Here is a 20,048-nt window from a genome sequence, read left to right on the forward strand (position 1 = left end):
TTTTGCCAGGTCTTGTCTTGTGACCTCTCACTACCAGCTACTAAGCAGTTTGAACTTGGAGCCTCAGAAGAATCCTCTTCCTGAAAAGTCTCTTGCTTTCACTTTGGTAATAGGCTAGGGGGTGAGGGTGGATAGAGCTGGGGAATGGAAGTGGGTCACACACCACGCGTGCAAAGGACAGGTGTGGCCGCTTGAGGGTGGCAGGCATGGTCTGGTTGTGCCAGAAGAAAGGCAACTCTTGGACCCACATTCCTGCCTTAGGAGGCAGGAACTGGGCTCCTAGGGCCAACACTCATTCCTCTTGAAACTGCTGGTGTACTTTCATCGCCACCCTGTGCCTGTAGGCGGAGAGGATGAAAAACACCAACAGGCTTAACTAGGAGCACATGGGTGGGACAGTGGCTCGGACATTTTCCCTCCTCTGTTTCTCACAGGCTCTTTTTGCAATGACGTCACAATACAATGGGAAAAAAAATAAATTGTTTTAAAACTGTAAAACAACTATAAATCAGTCATCATGATTTTTTTTCTTTACTGAGCCCTCATGTGTGTCCCCTGCTTCATTAACATTGCAGGGGGTGTCAGGGAGGATGGGACAGAGGTGGAGAGGAGCCCAGCCCTGTCTTGGGGGAGTTCACAGCCCAGGTGGAAAGAGGTTCTCTTACATGCCAGCAGTTTGCAGAGACACACATGAAGGACAGACCAGGACCTTTTCAACTCTTTCATTTTTAATGGTGATCAAATACATAACAACATAAAATTTGCCTAGAAGTGGAATTGCTGGATCATATACTAATTCTGTTTTTAATTTTTGAGGAACCACCATACGGTTTTCCGTAGTGGCTGCATCGTATTCTGCGTTACCATCGACAGTGCACAGCGGTTCCAACTTCTCTACATTTCTCATTCACACTTTTTTTTTTAATAGTGGCCATCTTAATGAATGTGAAGTGATTTGAACTTTTTTGACCACCACCCACTGTAAAAAATATATTTTACATCTAACCTACAGGGTATACACATGCACATACCTGTAGCTAAAACAGAAGTTTTGCAAAACAAATTATGCTTATAAACATGGGAGGTCCTCTAATTTTCTGTTCTGTACTATTCTATGTAATACAAAAAAATGCTAGTCATGACATTGCTTTCGTGATCCACTCGTGGGTCACAACTGTAGTTGGCACAGAGAGTGCTGTGGAGATTGTGTACTTTCCCTGGAGGCCTGGGAGAATATGACCTGGGAGATCATCCCCTCGCCCCTTCCCGCACACAGGTGCACTCTCTGCTCCGGCTCTCCTTCCCTTCTGTGAAGATGTTGAGAAAAAGAAACCCGGGAAACAAGGAGGAGGGAAGGAAATCAGTACATTATAGCCAATGATTTGGGAGCCTACATTTCACATGAAAGCACTCGATACCAAGAAGAGCCCCACCTCAGGGTCCCGGTCCCCAGCACATGGCCTGTCGTGCGGGGCTTTCCCTGCCTTCCCCAGCCTGGGCTCGGCCAGGTAATCCCTGCTGTTCACCCCGTGAGGGTGGGCCTGACCATGTCGCCAGCCACATGGGAGGGACAGAGCTTGTCCTGAGGAAAGCACATCCCTGGCCTTATCCTCTTACAGCCCAGTGCCTGGCTTTTCTCTGCTCAACCCAGAGCCCCCTCCAGCTGTGTGGGAATCCCCTTCCTTCGCTGGGTGGACCGACCACAGGCTCCTGATGGATGGTCATCCACTGAGCGCACAGGGGCTGTGAGGTGCCAAGGGGTCAGGATTGCGGGCAGGAGTGGCAGGGCCCCTGGATTGAGCCTCCCCTTTGGGAGGGACACTTCCCACATCACCCACTTGGTTTCAGCAAAAGGTCCAGCTTATTCTTCAGTGTCACACGGTAGAGAAAGATGGTGCAGAGGGATGTTAAAGGATACAGTGGGCTCAGGAAGGGAACTTGGATTTCAAAAACACGATTCAAGCCCTGGTCCAGGCCCTTATTAGGTATGTGACCTTAGGAAATCATTTCACCTCTTTGTGCCTCAGTTTCCTTCTCTGTAGATAGGCAATAATCGCAATATAGTACCATCCTCTTTTTAAACTATAATTTTATTGTAAAATTCACATACGAAACTTCACCATTTTAACTATTTTAAAGTGTACAATCCAGTGACATTTAGTACACTCACAGTCTGGTACAACCATCCCACCTCTAGTTCCAGAGTACTTTCATTACCACAAAAGGAAACCCGGTACCCATGAAGCAGTCACTCCTCACTTCCCCTCCCCCAGCCCCTGGCAACCACCAGTCTGCTGTCTCCGTGCATTGGCACTTCTGAATATTTCATATAAATGGAATCATACAGTATGTATTCTTCTGTGGCTGGCTTTTCACTTAGCCTGATGTGTTCAAGCTTCATCCACATTGTGTGTGTCAGAACTTTATTCCTTTTTATGGCTGGATAATATTCCCCTGAATGGCTATCCCACATTTTGTTTTTCCATTCATCAGCTGATGGACATTGGGGTTGTTTCCACCTTTTGGCTATTGTGAACAGGTGACATGGAGGCCAGTGTCAGCTCAGTGGAAGGATTTCCTCCCTGTTATGACTTTGCAGCTGGAGACGAACTGCTTCCATTAGTAGTGAGCACTTTGTCCCTGGAGTTGTCTAGGCTGGGCCTGTTGTCAAGCGAGCCTTGAGTTGTTGGGCAGTGTGATCCCTGAGGTCATCTTTCAGCCCCGTTAGCATGCACAGGCATTGAAGTGGTCCCTGGATGCCAGCACCTCAGGGTCACAAGGGAGTGACGTCATGGAGGCTGTGGGGAGGATTTCTGGTCCCCAATAGGCTCTGGGCTTTGGACTGGGCAGCCTGCACCTGTTTCTGGGTGAGGCCTTGGGGACTGGGCTGACCCCAGGCCTGGGGACCTGGCCCTGGTCCTGCTGCCTGGTCATTTCTGACTACCCTCATTTCCTGACTTTGCAGCCAGAGGAGGCGCAGAGGGCCCAGGTGCAGGCCCCAGGATTGACTGTGGTACAGCCGGTGCCGGGGGCACACCCTGTGCCAGTGTACGCCTACTCCATCAAAGACCCCTCCTGCAGAGAGGTAAGGCTCTCCCCCGCCCTTCCCTCCCCTCCCGAGGGCCCAGATCCTCCTAGGCAGTAAGAGGTGGAGCTGAAGTGAGAATCCAGACCTCAATAGGTACCTACTCTACGCTCTCCCTGCTCTTGGTTGCCCTGTCAGGAAGCTCCTCTCCAAACATGAGCCCCTCCCAGGGCAGTCAGAGGCCAGCAGAGGTGGGTGGTCAGTGGTCACCAGCAGGGCCAGTGTGCATGCTGACCTGGGAGGGCATCCTTTATAGAGAGGCGTGATCTGAGTGGCAGATAGCAGAGAGAACAGCAGGAACAAAGGGCACGGGGGGCACATGTTCCTGCCACCCAGGTCTGGTCTCTGCCCACTGCCCCAGTGGGAGGCTCCTGACCCTACCCTGTGACTCCTTGCTGCACAGGAGGTCTCCAACACAGCCACACCACAGAAGAGGAAGTCCTGCCAGACCGAGTGCCCCAGGAAGGTCATCAAGATGGAGTCTGAGGAGGAGAAAGAGTCAAGGTTGGCTCGGAGCTCCCCTGAGCAGCCCAGGCCCAGCACCTCCAAGGCAGTCTCACCACCCCACCTGGACAGGTCCCCCAGCCCCAAGAGTCCCATCATAGGAAATGAGACCTTCTTGCCCGACAGCAACCATGCGACCAGCGACCCTGGGGAGGCAGGTAGGGAGGTGGGTGGGCAGCAGAGGCTGAGGCCTGCATGCTGTCCTCCGGGGGCTGGGTGGGACCCCTCTTCTGCATCCTGACCCTACCCACGGAGCCCAAAGCCAACAGCATTCCCTGTGTGTCCTGCCCTCAGCTGCCACCAAACGGGGAAGGGAAAGCCCAGGGTTTGTCTGGGGGATGAGAGTGGATAGTTTAGCCTGTGCTTTGCTGGGATGCCAGTGAGACGAGCATGACGGGCCAAAGACCACATCTCCGTAGTTCCTTCCCCTAACACACTCTTCACACTCTTAACAGAACCCAGCACTGTGCCTCTGCATGGGGTGGGTCTGTCTCCCCAAGAAATGTTTGTTGGGGGGGTGCCTGGTATGTGCCCAGAGAGGACTTGGGTAAAGTCCACACCCATCGGTTCCCAAATTTTTCTGCCACCTGCCTAAGGTACCTCGTTTGTCCTGGATACCTTTTACGGCCCCTGCCAGAGAGGGAGTCCTTTCATGTGAGTTGAGGTCAACCCATAGAATTCTGGAATGTTCAAGACAGTTCTTCCTGGATCTGTTTTACCCAGAGTCCAGCTTTATTTTCATTCTAGGTCCCACACTGACCCCTGTTCCTGGTCACACTGAACCCCGACCCTGGTCACACACTCAGCCCTGACTGATAATCCTTGCTCACAAATACTGTTGGTAATCAGAAGGTTTTGATTAACCTAGATAAAGTATGTTTTTTTAAAATTAATTAAGTTGTTTCTTTATTTATTGGCTGCGTTGGGTCTTTGTTGCTGCGCACAGGCTTTCTCTAGTTGCGGCGAGCCGGGGCTACTCTTCGTTCTGGTGCGCGGGCTTCTCATTGTGGTGGCTTCTCTTATTGCGGAGCACGGGCTCTAGGTGCGCAGGCTTCAGTAGTTGTGGCACGCGGGCTCAGTAGCTGTGACTCGTGGGCTCTAGAGCGCAGGCTCAGTAGTTGTGGTGCACGGGCTTAGTTGCTCCAGGGCATGTGGGATCTTCCCGGACCGTGTCCCCTGCATTGGCAGGCGGATTCTTAACCACTGCGCCACCAGGGAAGCCCGATAAAGTATCTTTTAACTCAAACATCTTGTGGCTCACGGAGCTGAGAAGTGGAACAAACCAGTGTGCTGCTTTAGGACGGCAAAAGGTTCCAAACCAGGTGGTGCTTGTCACGCCCCTCCACAGGTAGTAAATTCTGAATCACTCCAGGGCCAACAGCTGAATTAAGTGTTCACAGGCAAGGCACAGTACGCCGTGATGGGAAGCCACCTTGAATAACCCCTCTGCACAAGCAGATCCACACTGGCACACACGCTGAACGTTCACATCCCCCCTTGCAGGGCACACGTCACCCACCCAGTTCACTGGCCTGCAAGGATTCCCACGGGAGAACACCCTGGGCCCCATCCATGGGCCTCCCTGGCAGGCCCTAACATTGTCTCCCCTACCCCGTTTCAGAGGAGCGTGTCGTGGTGATCAGCAGCTCGGAAGACTCAGATGCCGAAAACTCGGTGAGTGGCTCAGAAGTTCGGCCTAGGACTCCTGCCTCCCCCCATTCCAGGTCCCAGGGGGCGCAGCCACAGCAGGTGACTCTCAGACTCGCGTTGCGCCTGGGGAATTTACCAGCAAGGCAGTGAGTCCTGAGCTGTCCAGAGGATAGTCTCCAAATGCCAGCTGTGGTCTGGATCACTCCGACCCTCCCTCCATACCAGGGCAGGAGCCTTTAGTAATCACATGTACTCTTCTGAAAAGCTGGGAGAGGGCTTCCTTCCAGGCCTCTGTCTCATTTCTGGACTAGCCAATGCCTGTGTCTGGAGCTTCCTTATGCATTTTCTGCCCTCTTACGTCCTCGATGAGGAGGGCGGACAAGCGTTCATTCCCTGGTTAATGGCAGCTGTTGAGGGCTCTCTGGGGGTGTGAGGGCGCAGGGCAGCCCCATGCAGGGCCCAAACAAGCACGTGGTGACTCCATGTAAGAAGAACTTCTTTAAAGCCATCCCACAATGGAACAAGTGACCTTACGGGTTGTGACCCTTCTGTCCCTGGAGGTTTGTTAATGGAGGCTGGGCTGTCACCTGTCCAGGGGCAAAAGGGATCGGAATAGAGTGGAAGGTTGGACTGGGTGGCCCCTGAGGTCCCTCCCAGCCCTCAGTCTGAGGTTCTGTGTTGGAAAGCGTGTGGAGCCCACGGAGACCGTCGCACCTCCCTCCTCGCCAGCCCAGCCCCCGCCGAGAGCTCGCCGAGCGTCCCATCCCTGCTGGGCCTCTCGTCTGCCCCGTGGCACATGCCGACCCCCCGCTTGGCCTCCCCACGATCCTGCAGAGCGAGCTGCCGTCCCTGATGCTGAGTGTCCCAGACAGCCAGCCGCTCACCAGGAGCAAGCTGCCGTCCACCGTGGGATCAACTTGCTATCACGCAGAGCCCCAAGAAACCCGCGCCTCCGCCACATCTTACGCCTGCCCCTCAGAGTGTATTGCGCCCCCTTGTGGACTTGTTCTCCCTCCCAAGGGCCAGTCCAGGCCACCACCGGGACTCCCAGCCAACCTGCCAGCCCCCAGGAGTGTCCCGCCCACCTCACAACGGCCAACAGCCAACCTCGCGGGGCGCGACAGGCAGCACGATCCCGCGGCCGCTCCCTCCGGGGCTCCGCGCGTGTGGCCCAGTGGCTCAACAACTTCTTTGCCCTTCCGCTCTCCTCTGTGGCTCCCCAACTTGATGCCTCTCCCGGGGCGGGGCTCGGGGGAGGCAGAGCACCCCAGACTCTTGGAGCAGGAGTCTCTCCTGGGGACTCTGGCAGAGCCCCCATGGAGAATCCCCAAGTCCAGTTCCCACTGGAAGTCCCTCCAAATGCATTCCCACCACCCCACCCTCCAAATAGGCCTCCCACAAGCACAGGCCCCCCGCAGACAAGCCTCTGAGAGCCCAAGTGCCTCCCTCCTCTGCAGCCCTGACCCTGGTCACCTTCCTCTTGTAACCTTGTGGCCAACGCACCCCCTCTGCTCCCCAAGCCCCCTCCACCCTGCTACCCAGCCCAGCCCACGCACCTAAAGGCCCTACACGCAGTAGGCATCCAGTACATCATCAGAGAGTGAACAAGGGAATGAATGGCTCCATGGACCTCTGGGTAGAGACAAGTCCTCCCCAGCCAGGGGGGTGTGACTGAGATTCAGGCCCTTGTTCGTCACATCCTCGGGCCTCTTTGCCCAAGACAAGGAAGCTTCTCTCACCCTTTGCACCTCCCACTGCCCCATCCCCCCACCCCAAGCCTTCCCACTGGGCCTCTGCCAGGATGTAAGCCCACGAGGGCAGGGACTGTGTCGCTCCCAGGCCCTGGCAGGTGCGGCTGCTCAATAAATACTTGTTGAACGATCACCCTTGCAAACCCTTCTTCCATGACCATCAGATTCCCTGCTGGGCTTAGCCCTTCCCTGCAGGTGTTTTCTGTCTCCTCCCTGCACTGATGCTTGGTTCACCTGTGGGGCTGCTATGTCCCTCTTTCCCCCACACCCTGGGAGCATCAGAGGTGGGAGGTAGGGTCCAGGCCCTCTGTGCCTCCTGTTTGGGTCCCACCGTCTGGCAAGATCCCCTGTGCCTTTGAGGTTCGGGCTCTCCAGATGAACCCCACTTGCCCCAGCTCATCTCAGACATCCTCCTGCCTTCCCCCACGTAGGAAGACTGCCTCCTAGGTTTCCTCTCCCCACGCAGGTCCAGCCTTCCTGGGTGACTTCAGCACCCACCACCCTCGTCTCTCCTCGCCTTGAGCTTTCAGGGATCTTTGCCCCATTCCCCTGCACCTGCCAATCCCATCCCCCATGCCCCCACCCCCCAGACCTCGCCATCACTGAGAACTTTCCATCTCTAAACTGTCCCACGCAGACTCTGACCACAGCCTCCTGCTTGAGCTCTCAACCCGTTCCTTCCAGGACCTCTGCCCTCTCCCTCCCAGCTCCTTCTGCCTCTGCCTCCTGTCCACCAGCCAGCAAGGTCCCCCATTTCAGCCAGCCTTTCACCAGGATCTCGGTGCCCTGCCTCCCCCACCCACCGGCCTCCTGGTAGCCTGCCCTCCAGAGACAGCCCTGGAAGGATTCGGCAGCGTTCCCCCGCTCCATGCCGCCACCAGGAGGCCGACTTGTGTTGGAGAAAAGTCAAGGCGAGGAAAGCTACAAATGATTGTCTCCTGGGCTCCCTGGCTTCCTGCCTCAGCATGCCCCTCTGCTCTCCACGGCCCCTCGCTGCACCTCCACTTCCCTAGCTCTGGTCCCTCATCCCCGCCCCGCTCGCTCTTGCCAGGTGGCTGCACCTTCTGCCCTCAGGTTGACAGGTGGCATGGGAGCAGCCCCCGTCTCGCTCTCTGATGACGGATTGACCCGACCTGGTTACATCCTTCCCCCCGTTCCTTCTGTTAGGGTGGTGGGGATGGCCACCTCCCTGTAGGACCCACTCCCCCTCTTCCTGGCCCCGCCCTCCTGTCTCCTTCTGCATCTCCCCATGCTCATTTGTGTCTTCAAACACTTCCTATGGGCTACAGCTAGGCACCCTGAAGAAAGTCTTCCCTATCTCGGCAACCCCCACCCCGGACCTTCACCCCCTTGGTGCTCCTTCCTCACCCCACTCCCCTGCCCTTCCCCACCATGCCAGTGAGCCCTGCCACCAGCGCCCAAGGTAACCTCCGCGCCTCTGAGTCCAGTGGTCGCCTTCAGTCCTAACTGCCCCCGAAAGACTCTGCTTCCCTTGGGTTCAGGACACTTCCTCCTGCAGCTCTGGCTGCTCCTCCCTACTCCCCCTTCAGGTCTCTGTGTTCTTTTAACTGTTGTTCTCCGGCTTAGGTCTGGGCCGCCTTCTCTTTCTAGTCTGTGTATTCCCCCCACCCCACCCCGTGATCTCAGCCACACCCACGGCTTCACTATGGGCTCATGCCCGCAGGACCAATAGAGCCAATGGCGTCCTGACGGCTCCACTCAGATGCCCCATAGAAGCCTCGAACTCGCCTCTCCTCCTCTCCTCTCAGTAAATTGCACCATCTGCCTAGTTACAGAAGCCAAGACCCCAGAGCTGCCCAGGACTCCCCCTATGCTTTTTATTATTCCTCACAGCCAATCACTTTTTGAGTCTTTCCATGTTCTAAATTCCTCTGAAATCTGGACACTTCTTTCTATTCCATAATCTTGATAAAATTAAAACAAGACTGACCTTGGGTAGAGACAGAAGCCTGGGAAGGAAAGAGCGAGAAAAGGATTGGAACACCCTTAGTCCTGCCAGACTTCATGAGTGCCAGGTGGAGGCACTGAAACCAGCAATATTTTGGGGGTGGGGTGGGACAGGGGTGGTTAGTCTAGTGCTCAGCTGTCAACAAGGAGCCACTGGATGATATCTGAGGTTGATCAACTCAGGAAGGAGAAGCACATTTCAGGTTAGGAAAAATTAGATGATTAGAAGCAGCTGCTCACCTTTGGAGAGCCAGTCTGGAGGCAAGAGAGCCAGAGGATCACTGCCTTTGTGTAGGGGTTCTTCAGACAAGTTTTTCAAATCAACCATTACACAAGTCCAAAACTTGTTGGGGGGGAAAAAATTTAAAAAGAACACAAATTAGATCCCCCTAAGTAGGTGCATCTCTTCACCCACCTTCCATACCCCCTTCCAGATCCCTGGTGCTCCCAGAGTTCTTTGGAGGAAGGGAGCAGGTCAACACTTGCAGGGTGCTCCAGACTCCCCTGTCCTCCGCTCCCTGCAGCCTTTATCTAACCTGCCAGTGTGTGAGAGCTGTAGAATACTGGTCTGCTAAGATACTGCGTTTCCACGTGTACCAGGGTGTGTAGGCCCCTGCTCGGGCTGCAGCTGTGTCAGTGGCTGGCATCGAGACGTGGGGGGCAGGTCGGTTCTGGCACAGACCTGGCGTAGTGGGCAGGGCTGGGGAGAGGCTGCCTGGGCAGCAGGGGTGCTCTGTAGGAGACCTCGCCCTTGCTGGGAGAGGCAGTGGGGCTGTAGTCTTGGGGTGGAGGGGCGAGACACAGGTCTGATGCTGGAGACCTGGAGTGAGGACTGTGCTTAAAAATGAGGTGGGTCAGACACATGTCTGCTGCGGGCCCCGTGTTAACGGATCCGAAGCAGAAAAAGATAGATGCTCTCATCCACTCTTCGGACAGAAGACTCACCCCAGTGCCCGATAGCAGCAGGACCAAGTGGAATCAGCAGGAGGCCTAGCCGAGGGGGCAGCCCCTGGCAGAAGTGGCAGTGGTGCCCGGCAGTGGAAGGGAGGCCTGTGGGGAGCAGCTGATCAGGGGAGGGACCGTGATGCTGGTGAATGAGTGTATCAGAAAAGGAAACAGGTGCTCAGCTGAGAAGGTGGGAGCCGTGTCCTCCGATGGGCAGCAGCAGCCTGCAGAGCAGTGGGCAGAGGGCAGTAGGGGCCACAGGTTGGCTAATGGGATCGTTTAGGTTAACAGATAACATGTGACGTATCTCTGGGGCCTTCAGGCTTTGCAAGAGCTGTGGTTTTGTGTCTGCAAAGTACAGCAGTGTGTGTCTTGCCACACTGATCCCAGCTGTTGCTTAAGCTCAGGTGCTAAGAAAGTTCCTCAGGAGCTGGGGACTCTTGATTAGTATTAATGTCAGATACCAGATAGGTATCTTCAGGTGAGGATGTTAAATATCAAAGAGTTTGGCTCCTGTCTGATTTGCTGATGCCCGAACGTGGAATAAATCAGTAATTAGGACAGTGGTTGCCAATCCTGGCTGCACACTGGTGTCACTTGGGGGGTTTTACCAAGGACAGATTCCTGGGTCCCACCCCCAGAGATTCTAACTGACTTGGTCTGGGGTGCAGCCTGGACGTCAAGATTTTTTTAAGCTGCTTAGGCACAACCAAGGTAGAGACTCACTAAATTGGGGGGAGTCAATTGCACATCTGTGTCAGAGAAATGCTGCCCATTTGTATACGTATCAGCCTTGAGCAGAGGTGAGGTGTACGTTGCTGGGATATGATCCAGGTGTGGAGGGGAAATACCTGCTCTTCCCAGATAAACCTCCTAAACTTCTGGAAGGTGACGTCAACCCAGCTGCTTCCTATGAGCACCTTGGAATGGCCATTACACCTGCTGTGTTGAGTTGGGATGTGATTGATCTGCTAAGTTGACTGTGATGAAGATAAGTGAAATAGAGCTCATGAACCTGATTGCCTGTGTGTCCTAGTTGCCTGTGTATCCCGAAAAAATCCCAGATCCCACGTGGCTCAGTCTGAACAGTTTTGCAGTCAAAGAAACACAGTTCATTAACCAAGTGTCCAGTATTTACTCACATCTTTCAAAGACTATTACAGGGGATCCAACTCATAACTCACAGCAGCACTCCTTAAATCCTCCACCACCTCACTCTAGCCCTCATCATCTGCCACTCCCTGGTCCCTCAAAGCCTTATCCCACTTTTCGCTTAGAGTCCTCACACATGGGCTCTGGTCTCTTCCCCACTCCAGTTCCTTTTGCTGCCATTCCTTTCCCTTCCAAGCAAATCTCAGCTTTTTCCAGTGAAAGGCCCTCTCCTAGATTCTTGGGTTCTGGTGTCTGCCACTCTCCCTCTCTATCCCTGCCTCCCCATTATCCTGATTGTGGAATAAGGTCGGGAAGTGGCAGTGTCGGGGTGTGGAACAGGGGCAGAAAATGAGCAGGGCCAGAAAGACATCCTGCACTGGAGCCTCTATGTGCTGATTCTGTTAAGTCTGGGTCTTTAAAAAAGTCTTTTTTAATTGTGTCAGTGCTTCCCAGCTGTGCTGCTGGGATTTAAGGCAGGGAGGGGGAATTGCGTTTACAGCTGGCTGGAGTTCAGTGGGAGGCGTTCCAGTGAGACCAGTCCCATGGGGTAGCCATACTTTATGGAAGTTCCCAAGGACAAGAGGAATCTGGGAGGAAAAGGAGTCACGGCTGGAAGATTCAGCCCTCCCTCCCTCGACAACTCAGTGGAAAGGAGTGTCCTTTTATGAAGAGAGCCAGCAGGACTTCAGTAAGTTCAGGACGAAGGATATTTCCATGACTGTAAAAGAGAAAATGACCCCAGGACCATGGGAGGCTCTTAAAAAATGAGGTTCTCATGGCTATCATAAATGACCCTGGTATAAAGATGGGGGCGTTAGCTCAAGGATGCAGCTGTGCTGCTTGCCAGGGAGCTCAACCCTTGGAGGAGGATATCTGAAGAGACGACTCTGGCCCTACAGCCTGAAGAGGCAGTACCAGAAGACAGATGGAAGCACCCTGGGCCACTGCAAGGGCTTCTGCAGTTTAGAGCAAAGAGAAGGAAGAAGGGAAAGCCCAGCATACTGTGTCGGTGGGTGGCAGAGAGGACTTGGCCGAGGGGACAGCTCTTCAGCCGAAGCCCAGGGGAGGCCATAGCAAGGGGAGTCCAGCTCTTTCCACCAGCCCAAGTGTGAGAGCACCCCTGCCTTGTGATCAGAACAGGCACTGGAAGATTAGAGGTAGAAAACAGCTTGATTCTCCCATGGGGGAAGAAGACGGCGTCTCCTGTCTACAGGCAACTTTACGGAAGACTCCTGGAGAAGGCTCCTCATAGGGAGGCAAGGGAGCCGTGACAGTGAGACAGAGACTCGGAGCAAGACAGGCCAAATGGATGTACGGCCAAATCGAGAATACAGATATGCAAGGCATATCTTTTGTCAAATTAGGGCCTCAGGTATAAAGTCCCAGAACTCACAGGCTGCTGTAAGCAACACCAGCTCTAGATGGACTCATAGTGAATGTCTGTTTCTATCAGTGACTAGGAGGAAGTTGGTGAGCCTGGGGTAGGGCTATGAGAGGCAAATACAGATCAGCCCCTCTCAGGAAGCACATTTTAATTGTGATTAGTAAAGACTTTGCTCTTGGCTGAAGTTTTGGTAAAACAAATGTTTCACCTGGAGGGCGGGAGGGCCTAAGAAAGTATGCTAATTTTGCCCCAGACCAGGGACGTTAGCCAGAGGCCAGAGTTCAGGGAGGCCTCAGATGGCCCCAGGTGAGGCTGACTCCATCAGCCACCAGGGACAGTCCATAAGGGGGAACGATCAAGGCCTTCTCTGGACTCTGTCCCAGCAGTGCCCCCAGCTGGCCCTGTGACATTGGCCATGTCCCTCCCAGTGTCTGGTTAGTGTCCACAGGTGGCATTCACAGGACGTTCTGAGCAGGCCACCAAAGACTGAACGTCTGGCTTTGGCAGGTGTGCAAATGATAAGCAATTAACTCTACGTTATGAAAGACTCCACCTCTCTCTTTAGCCCCAGCCCTGGGGTTTAAACTCGTATAGCCAGAGCTCTTCCCCAGCCCCAAGGCCTTTCAACAGTGTTCTTGCCTTGGTGTGGGAGAGAACAGACCCTCAGGTGCCAGCCTGATGGAGGCCTGGTCTCCGGCTTCCCTAAGCACCATCTCCTGGACACCAAACCTGGGGAGTCTTCTCTCTACTGTTCTCACAGCCAGGCTCTGTGTGTCCCCCTAGATGTGGCTGGCGTCCCAGAGGCCCAGCAGCCCTCCCCTCTCCTTTGTGCAGGACACTGGGACCTCAGCTCGCTTGGAGGACAGGAAAAGCCAGGCACCTTGCCCCTTCCAGAGAAACACCTGAGGCTCAAGATGAGCCTCCTTCCCCCTGTCCCAGGTTTATGATGTTTGTTCTGAGTCTGCTCAGAGAGACGAAGTCAGGAGCAGATACGTCGGGCCCTGCCAGCCTCGGCCCTGGCACCCTCCCTGATCCTCCACACCCAGCCCTGCTTGCTCATGCGCACACTCACCCACAGAGTATCACACTTTCACACACACTTGTGTCAACACAGGTCCACAATCCCACACCCCTCGTGCATACCCCTTTCACACACACTTGTGTCAACACAGGTCCACAATCCCACACCCCGCGTGCACACCCAGATGCACACACACACGATATTTGCATTCATTCCCACACATTTTTCACGCACACTCACACTTGCCCACGTGATCTCATCCTACTCACGCACTAACGCACATGCCCTGGTTCACACGCACAACCCTCACACGTGCACATTCACATCCATTCATGCACTCACTTGGAGACCCATCTTCCCTTTCCCAGTAACATGCCCTCCCTCAGGTGCACACAGATGCCCCCACCATACCCATGTGCTTGAGTCCCCCCTGCCACACTCATGCACGCACAAGCATGCACGCCTGCTCACGGGCGCAGGCTCACATCGCCACTGTGCTCCCTCTCGCCCCCCGCAGACCCCTGACCTGTTGGTTTTTCTGTGTTGCAGTCCTCCCGAGAGCTGGCCGACAGCAGCAGCGAGTCCAGTGACCTCCAGCTGGAGGGCCCCTTATCCCTCGGGGTCCTGGACAAGAGCCTTGAGGACTCCCAAGCAGAAGACAGGCCCCTGGTTTTCTTTGACCTCAAGATTGACAATGAAAGTGGGTTCTCCTATGGCCACCCCCCACCCCTTTCTAGCTTAGTCCCTGAGTCCCCAGGATAAGTGCAGACATAGCCATCTGCGAGTCTGGGAGAGCCCTGAGCTCTGGCCGATGGCTGCAGCCAGAGAGTGGGCAGAGCACTGGGCCTCCCAGGTATCTGAACTTGGTTCTTTGAATGAGGACATCTGCTTTGACCAGTGCCTAAAGGCTTAAGGCCTTCCAGGGGTTCCCGCCCACCCCACCCCCATCTTAGGGAGCCTTGGGAACACGCTTCTAAACAGAAGCACGATGTGAAAGTCGCTGCTGTGAGACCAGCAGTCCAAGCACAGCCTTAGGCCATGACTGCACATTTCTGAATACAGGGCCCATTCGTTCCACGGTAGCTGCACGGGGAAGCCAGCAGAGCCAAGGTCCCAGAGAAGTATGACCCCTTCTCCCTCAACTCCACAGTGCTTGCCCTGGCCCTGCAGAAGGCCAGGCCCTATCCTGCGGCCTGGACTCAATGTGGTGCCAGCCCAGGCAGACGGAAGCAGCAGGTGTTTCCATAGGACAGAGAGGCAGTTTGCAGACCTCACTGGAAGATTCTGGGCCATGCTTTGCATGGAGTGGACTGGGCAGGTGTGCTGTCTGACCCAGTGCTCTGACAGCTGAGGGCCTTAGCTATGTGACTGATGGGATCGGAGGCCAGGGGAAAGGGAGTGGAGGGCTAGGCAGAGGCAGCGAGGGGTCTCGAGTGCAGGTGGGTGGAGGCTGGCAGAAGACAGACAGGAGGGGCCTGGAGTGAAAGCGTTTGGGGAACTCGGGAAGGTGGCAGGGCAGGAGGGAGCTGGACTCCCAGCAGGGGAGCAAGGGGGCGTGGAGGGCAGCCCCGCCTCCCTTTCAGAGCCAGGGTCAGAGCTGCATTTGAGGCTGATGTTTGTTTCCTGCCAGCGGGCCCCAAGGTGGGGTCTCTGGATGGGGGGATCGGCAGCCCTAGAGGACCCCCTGCTCCCTGTGGTACCTCGTGGTGCCCTTGGGGCCTCACGCTGCCCTTCTCTCCTGCCCAGCCCAGAAGATTAGCCAGCTGGCAGCCGTGAACCAGGAAAGCCAATTCCGCGTGATCATCCAGCCCAAGGCCTTCAACATCTCCAAGGCCGTCTCCCTGGAGGTGGGGCTGCAGCACTTCCTGTGCTTCCTGAGCAGCATGCGCCGGCCCATCCTGGCCTGCTATAAGCTGTGGGGGCCCGGCCTCCCCAACTTCTTCCAGGCTCTGGAGAACATGAACAAGCTGGGGGAGTTCCAGAACGCCGTCTCAGGCTTCCTGGCCGCCCTGCCCCTCATCCGGGAGTGCGTGCCCGGGGCCAGCAGCTTCAAACTCAAGAGTCTGGCCAAGACCTACCTGGCGAGAAACATGAGTGAACGCAGCGCCCTGGCAGCCGTGCTGACCATGCGCGACCTGTGCCGCCTCCTCGAGGTGTCCCCGGGCCCCCAGCTGGCCCCGCACGTCCACTCCTTCAGCAGCCTGCGGTGCTTTGCGTCCCTGCAGCCCCTGGTGCGGGCGAATGTCCTGCCCCGGGCTGAGGCCCGCCTGCTGGCCCTCCACCTGGTCAGCTTCAAGGAGCTGCTGAGCGCACACCGCCATGACCCGCAGAGGGGCCTGGAGGAGTACAGCTGCTTCCTGAGCCCACAGACACCCTCGTTGCCCGCAAGCCAGCCTGCATTCAACCTGCAGGCTTTGGGCGCCTACTTCGAAGGCCTGCTGGAAGGGCCGGCCTCAGCAGGGGCAGAAGGCATCGCTACCCCTCTGGCTGGCCATAGCTTGGCAGAAAGGGCTTCCCAGCAGAGCTGAGAGGAAGGGATGACTGGCTCAGACCCTTCTGGGGACAGAGAGGGATGGGGTCCCTGAGCCAGGCCCTGCCCATCACAGTATTCCCAGGTCCTGGTCCCCAGTTCTCCTTTGTCATTTGGTCCAGAATCAGTTTCCTTCTCTGCGACCAAATTCCTCTTCTCTAAAAATCCCACAGAGAAGGTTCCAAGGCCAAGCAGCCACCTGCCAAGCAGCCACCGCACAGATCCCTGTGCGGCCCTGGGAGCACGGGAAAGTTAGCTCACCAGACCCCTGGCCCGTCTCCTCCAGGTGCCAGAACCAGGAGGTCCCTGGTGAAGGCCTGGCCGCTGGGCTCTCGAAGTGGCCCCCGTATTGCCCCAGCCACCCGATTCCCACTCCCAAGGGTGTCCTTGGCGCTCCTCCCTGAGCCCTGGCCGTGGCCCCAGGGGGGACCTGCTGACAGCACCCACGGACACTGCCTGCAACACCAGCGGTCCCACGGGTACCTAAGTGCCTTTCAAACCAAACCACCCCTTAGGGATTTGGGTTCTCCTAGCTTTTGCCGGCCCGGAGGCCAGCTCTGTTCACCTCCCCTCTGGAGTATTTTCACCCACAAAGGGCCTCCTCTCAGCAGAGACAGGGGCTGCTGCTCCATGCCTGTCCGTGCTTCCAGACTGTGACCCTTCCAAGCCTGCTTCCCTCCTCCTGCCCACACAGATGCCTCCCCTTAGTTGAGGCTTTGCCCTTCACACTCTCTGCACTGTCCCCAGCCCCCAGCCCTCCTGAGGTGTGTCCTCCAACCCAACGCCGCTTTCAGTGGACTCCAGGGACCCGCAGCATTGGAATCTCCCAGCAAGCTGCTTTAGTGCATTCTCCAGACAATTCTGATGCCTGCCAAGTTTCAGAACCATTGCTCTGATAGACTGCTCCTCCAGGGAGCAGTGTGGAACAGCAGAGAAGGTCCTGGCCCTGGCTGGCCCTGACTGTGTGCATTGAGTGGAACCCAGGGAAGGGCCCCTTCCTGAGCCCCCACGTCCCCACCTATAAAATGGGCTGGTTAGCCAGCACGGTCCTAGAGCTCGCATCCAGCTCTGCCATTCTGGGGTTTTAGGAATGGACAGCAGGCCTCTGAGGCAGTGGTCAAGGAGGTTTTCATTCTTGAACCCTTGGTCCCAGCCCTAAGCTAAGGTCCCCGACCTTGTGGTCACACTAGAGGTCAGCAGCGGAACCCAGGCAGGTCAGGCCAGTCTGACCTGAACCACTGTCGCTTCCCCTCTGCCCCTCTCGCATCCCTCTCCCTTGGCCCCCTGATACTGGGGTGCCTCCATGGCTTCAGCTTCCATGTGGGTGAAGGCTTTGCACCCACACCCCTGCCCCCATCCAGCGGGGGGGCCCTGAAGATCCACTGAGGGATCACACAGGAACGTGCCGCCACGTTGAGAGTGCGGCTCTAACAGTGAACTCTGACGCATTTCAAATAAGATTCCGATTTAAAGTAGGCGCTGGCTCTGAAGCTCAGTAAAACAGGCTGGTGGGCGAGGGGAGGAGGGGGCTGGAGCCCCAGTCTGGCTGTGATGACCATCTTGGCAAGAGCAAGGCAGCACTTGGACCGCTCCTCACAGCATCTTCCCCTCAGCCTCACCTCGGGACCGAGCCTGCCAAGCCCAGCCTCACAATGCTTTCTACCTTCACATGGGGTTGATCACAGGTTTTACAGCAAAGGGCTGTTCTGCCTTCTCTCCACTGTCACAGCCTCTAATAAAGATGTGAACTGTCAAAGCCTGATGCACCAATCGCAAACTCTGCTCAGCCCACCCCAGGAGCCACTGAGCAGCCTCTTGCCTGGCGAAGGGGGCACTTGCTGGCATAGCTATTCTTTGTGGGGTGTCTTTCAGGACTTAGCAGAGCTGAGAGGCCCTTGTTGCTCAGGTATGGGCCTCAAGGACAAGAAACCCCGTTCCAAGTGGGCAGACCAGGGTGGGCCTGTCTGGGATCATCTCCAAAGCGGGGAGCCACCTGGAGGGAAAAAAGCACCACCTTCAAGAATTACCCCTTAGAGGGAGTCAGGGACCAGAGACCAGGGTCTGTAGGAACTTTACCTCTGCCCTCTGCTGGAAAACCCTGTACCCTGGATGTCACAGATGGAGTACTCATTAGTGCCTGCAGGGATTCCCCTGGCACAGGCAGTGTAGGAATTAGCAAGCCCCCTGGCCTGGGTGACGAGCCAGGTAATGTGATTTGAGCAGTGCCACTGCACTTAGCCCCACCTACCTGTCCCAGGTGCCCAAATTCCAGTCCTGGAGTTTTGGTCTCTAATTGCAAATCCAAATATGTCTCCTGTGCTTCATCTTTGAATTCTATCTCAGGTTTATCCATGTCAACTAACCGCAAGCTTGCTGGGCTAGAAGTCAGGACGCTGAGTTTCAATCCTCACTTAGTTGCCTCTGACTCTAGTCTGGTGCATCAAACTCATCGATGCTTAGGCTCTGACTCTGTAAAATGGTATAATGTGGGTTGTTTTTACCTCATAGGATCTTGTGTGAACCAATGAGAAAATGTTTCTGAAAGTAGCCTTTTAATGTATGAAGAACCACACAAATGTAAGATCTTATTTTACTGACAACAAAGATGACAGTGTTATTGCTTTATAAGTTATAGAAAAATAAACAAATATTGGATCTTAGCAAACAGAGGACTTCGGCTTGTCTTCAGGGGAATAAAGAACAAGATCTGGCATGGAGCAGACAACTTAGTGGGGCTGGGGGGTCCTGGGTCCCAGGGAGCCAGGAAGGAGAGCAGGAGAGTCTGCCTTGGAGTGGTTGAGCAGTAGATGGCTTTGTGTCCCCAAAAATACCCAGATGGGAGGTTTCAGCCACACAGACCTGGAGCAGACAACAGCTGTCCTGTGGCAACCCAGCTCAGCCCTTCCCAGCCCTCCCCTACTCTCAGGACCCTTTTTGAGGCCCAAGAGCTCAGTGACACCCCCAGGAAGGTCGCTTGAAAATGTGGTCTAACCTCAACCGTGCTCTTCCTTTTAACTGCACAAAACTCAGCCGCTGCTCCAGTGCTTGGCCCTGCTGTTCCCTCACCCTGCACCCTCCCCTCATCCAGCCCTGGCCGGCCCCACCTCCACCCTTATTCCTACCCTAGACTCACTCTGACCCCTAGTCCCAACCTTGACAATTCTCCATGATTCAGAGTTGACCCTTCACCCTGCACCTCCCGCAGGCCCCGCCCCGCCCCCCACCCCCACCCCCACCCCCACCCCGCTCCTACCTCCACCTCCTCTGACCTTAGGCTTGTCTCCACCTCACACCCCGGCTGCCCTATACCTAGAGGAAGGGGTCCTTTCTCACCTCTCTTCAGTCCTCACAATTAAGGGAACTACACGGCTAGTGACACGAAATGTCAAGTCAGAGAGAGTCGTACCTTGTGGATCCTGCCCAGATGGAAGGGGAACTGAGCCAGAGCAGCTCCCAGACTCACCAGCAGAGGGCGCTGCAGCCCCACAGGGCCTGGTGTCGAGGCTGCTGCTCCCCGCGGATGGCGAGGGGTGTGGTGTCAGATAAAGGCTCTGGGTAGCAGCAGTCTTTTTCAAAGTGCCACGCATACTTCCGGTGGTGTGGGAGATATCTTTAGGTAGATGGTGCATGGAGAAACATTTTTAACGTGTTAACCGCTTTGTATTTATTTTAACATCTATTAGAAAAAATATAGCCAGCCTATGAACACCGTGATTTCTGGAACATGGTTGCTCAGAATGATGCTAAAATGGGATTCTTTACAGGTATAATTTAAAGACAAATATGAAATAACTACAAGCTCAGAAGGAACACAGGTATAGCAAAACTTGTGACTGTGGAAGTGGGGGACTTAATTCTGGGAAATACTGGGTTACCAGGGACATTACAGTGAGGATTAGAGCTAAGGTTAGGGCCCACGTTAGAACCGGAATAAGATGGGGTGGGGTTAGGAGTTGGGGTGAGGCCTAAGGTTAAGATTTGGGGTTATATCAAATTTAGGGTCATATTTGGTCATTAAGGTTAGGAACTGAGTTAGGAATTTAATTAGGAATGGAGTT

The 20,048-nt window shown here is 55.3% G+C and overlaps 1 protein-coding gene across 1 annotated transcript in view; it reads left to right on the plus strand.

The window, feature by feature from the left end:
* The window catches only part of PML (PML nuclear body scaffold), a 43,736-nt gene extending 27,748 nt beyond the window's left edge, over positions 1-15,988 (plus strand). Inside the window, exons 5-9 of the mRNA XM_007446663.1 lie at positions 2,966-3,085; positions 3,489-3,747; positions 5,211-5,263; positions 14,010-14,160; positions 15,207-15,988. Coding sequence (XP_007446725.1) covers positions 2,966-3,085; positions 3,489-3,747; positions 5,211-5,263; positions 14,010-14,160; positions 15,207-15,988 — 1,365 coding nt within the window. The remainder of the gene's footprint in view (positions 1-2,965; positions 3,086-3,488; positions 3,748-5,210; positions 5,264-14,009; positions 14,161-15,206) is intronic.
* The last annotated feature ends 4,060 nt before the right edge of the window (positions 15,989-20,048 follow it).

The sequence above is a fragment of the Lipotes vexillifer genome, unplaced genomic scaffold, assembly GCF_000442215.2.
Source record: "Lipotes vexillifer unplaced genomic scaffold, Lipotes_vexillifer_v1.1 scaffold242, whole genome shotgun sequence".
Classification (NCBI taxonomy): Eukaryota; Metazoa; Chordata; class Mammalia; order Artiodactyla; family Lipotidae; genus Lipotes; species Lipotes vexillifer.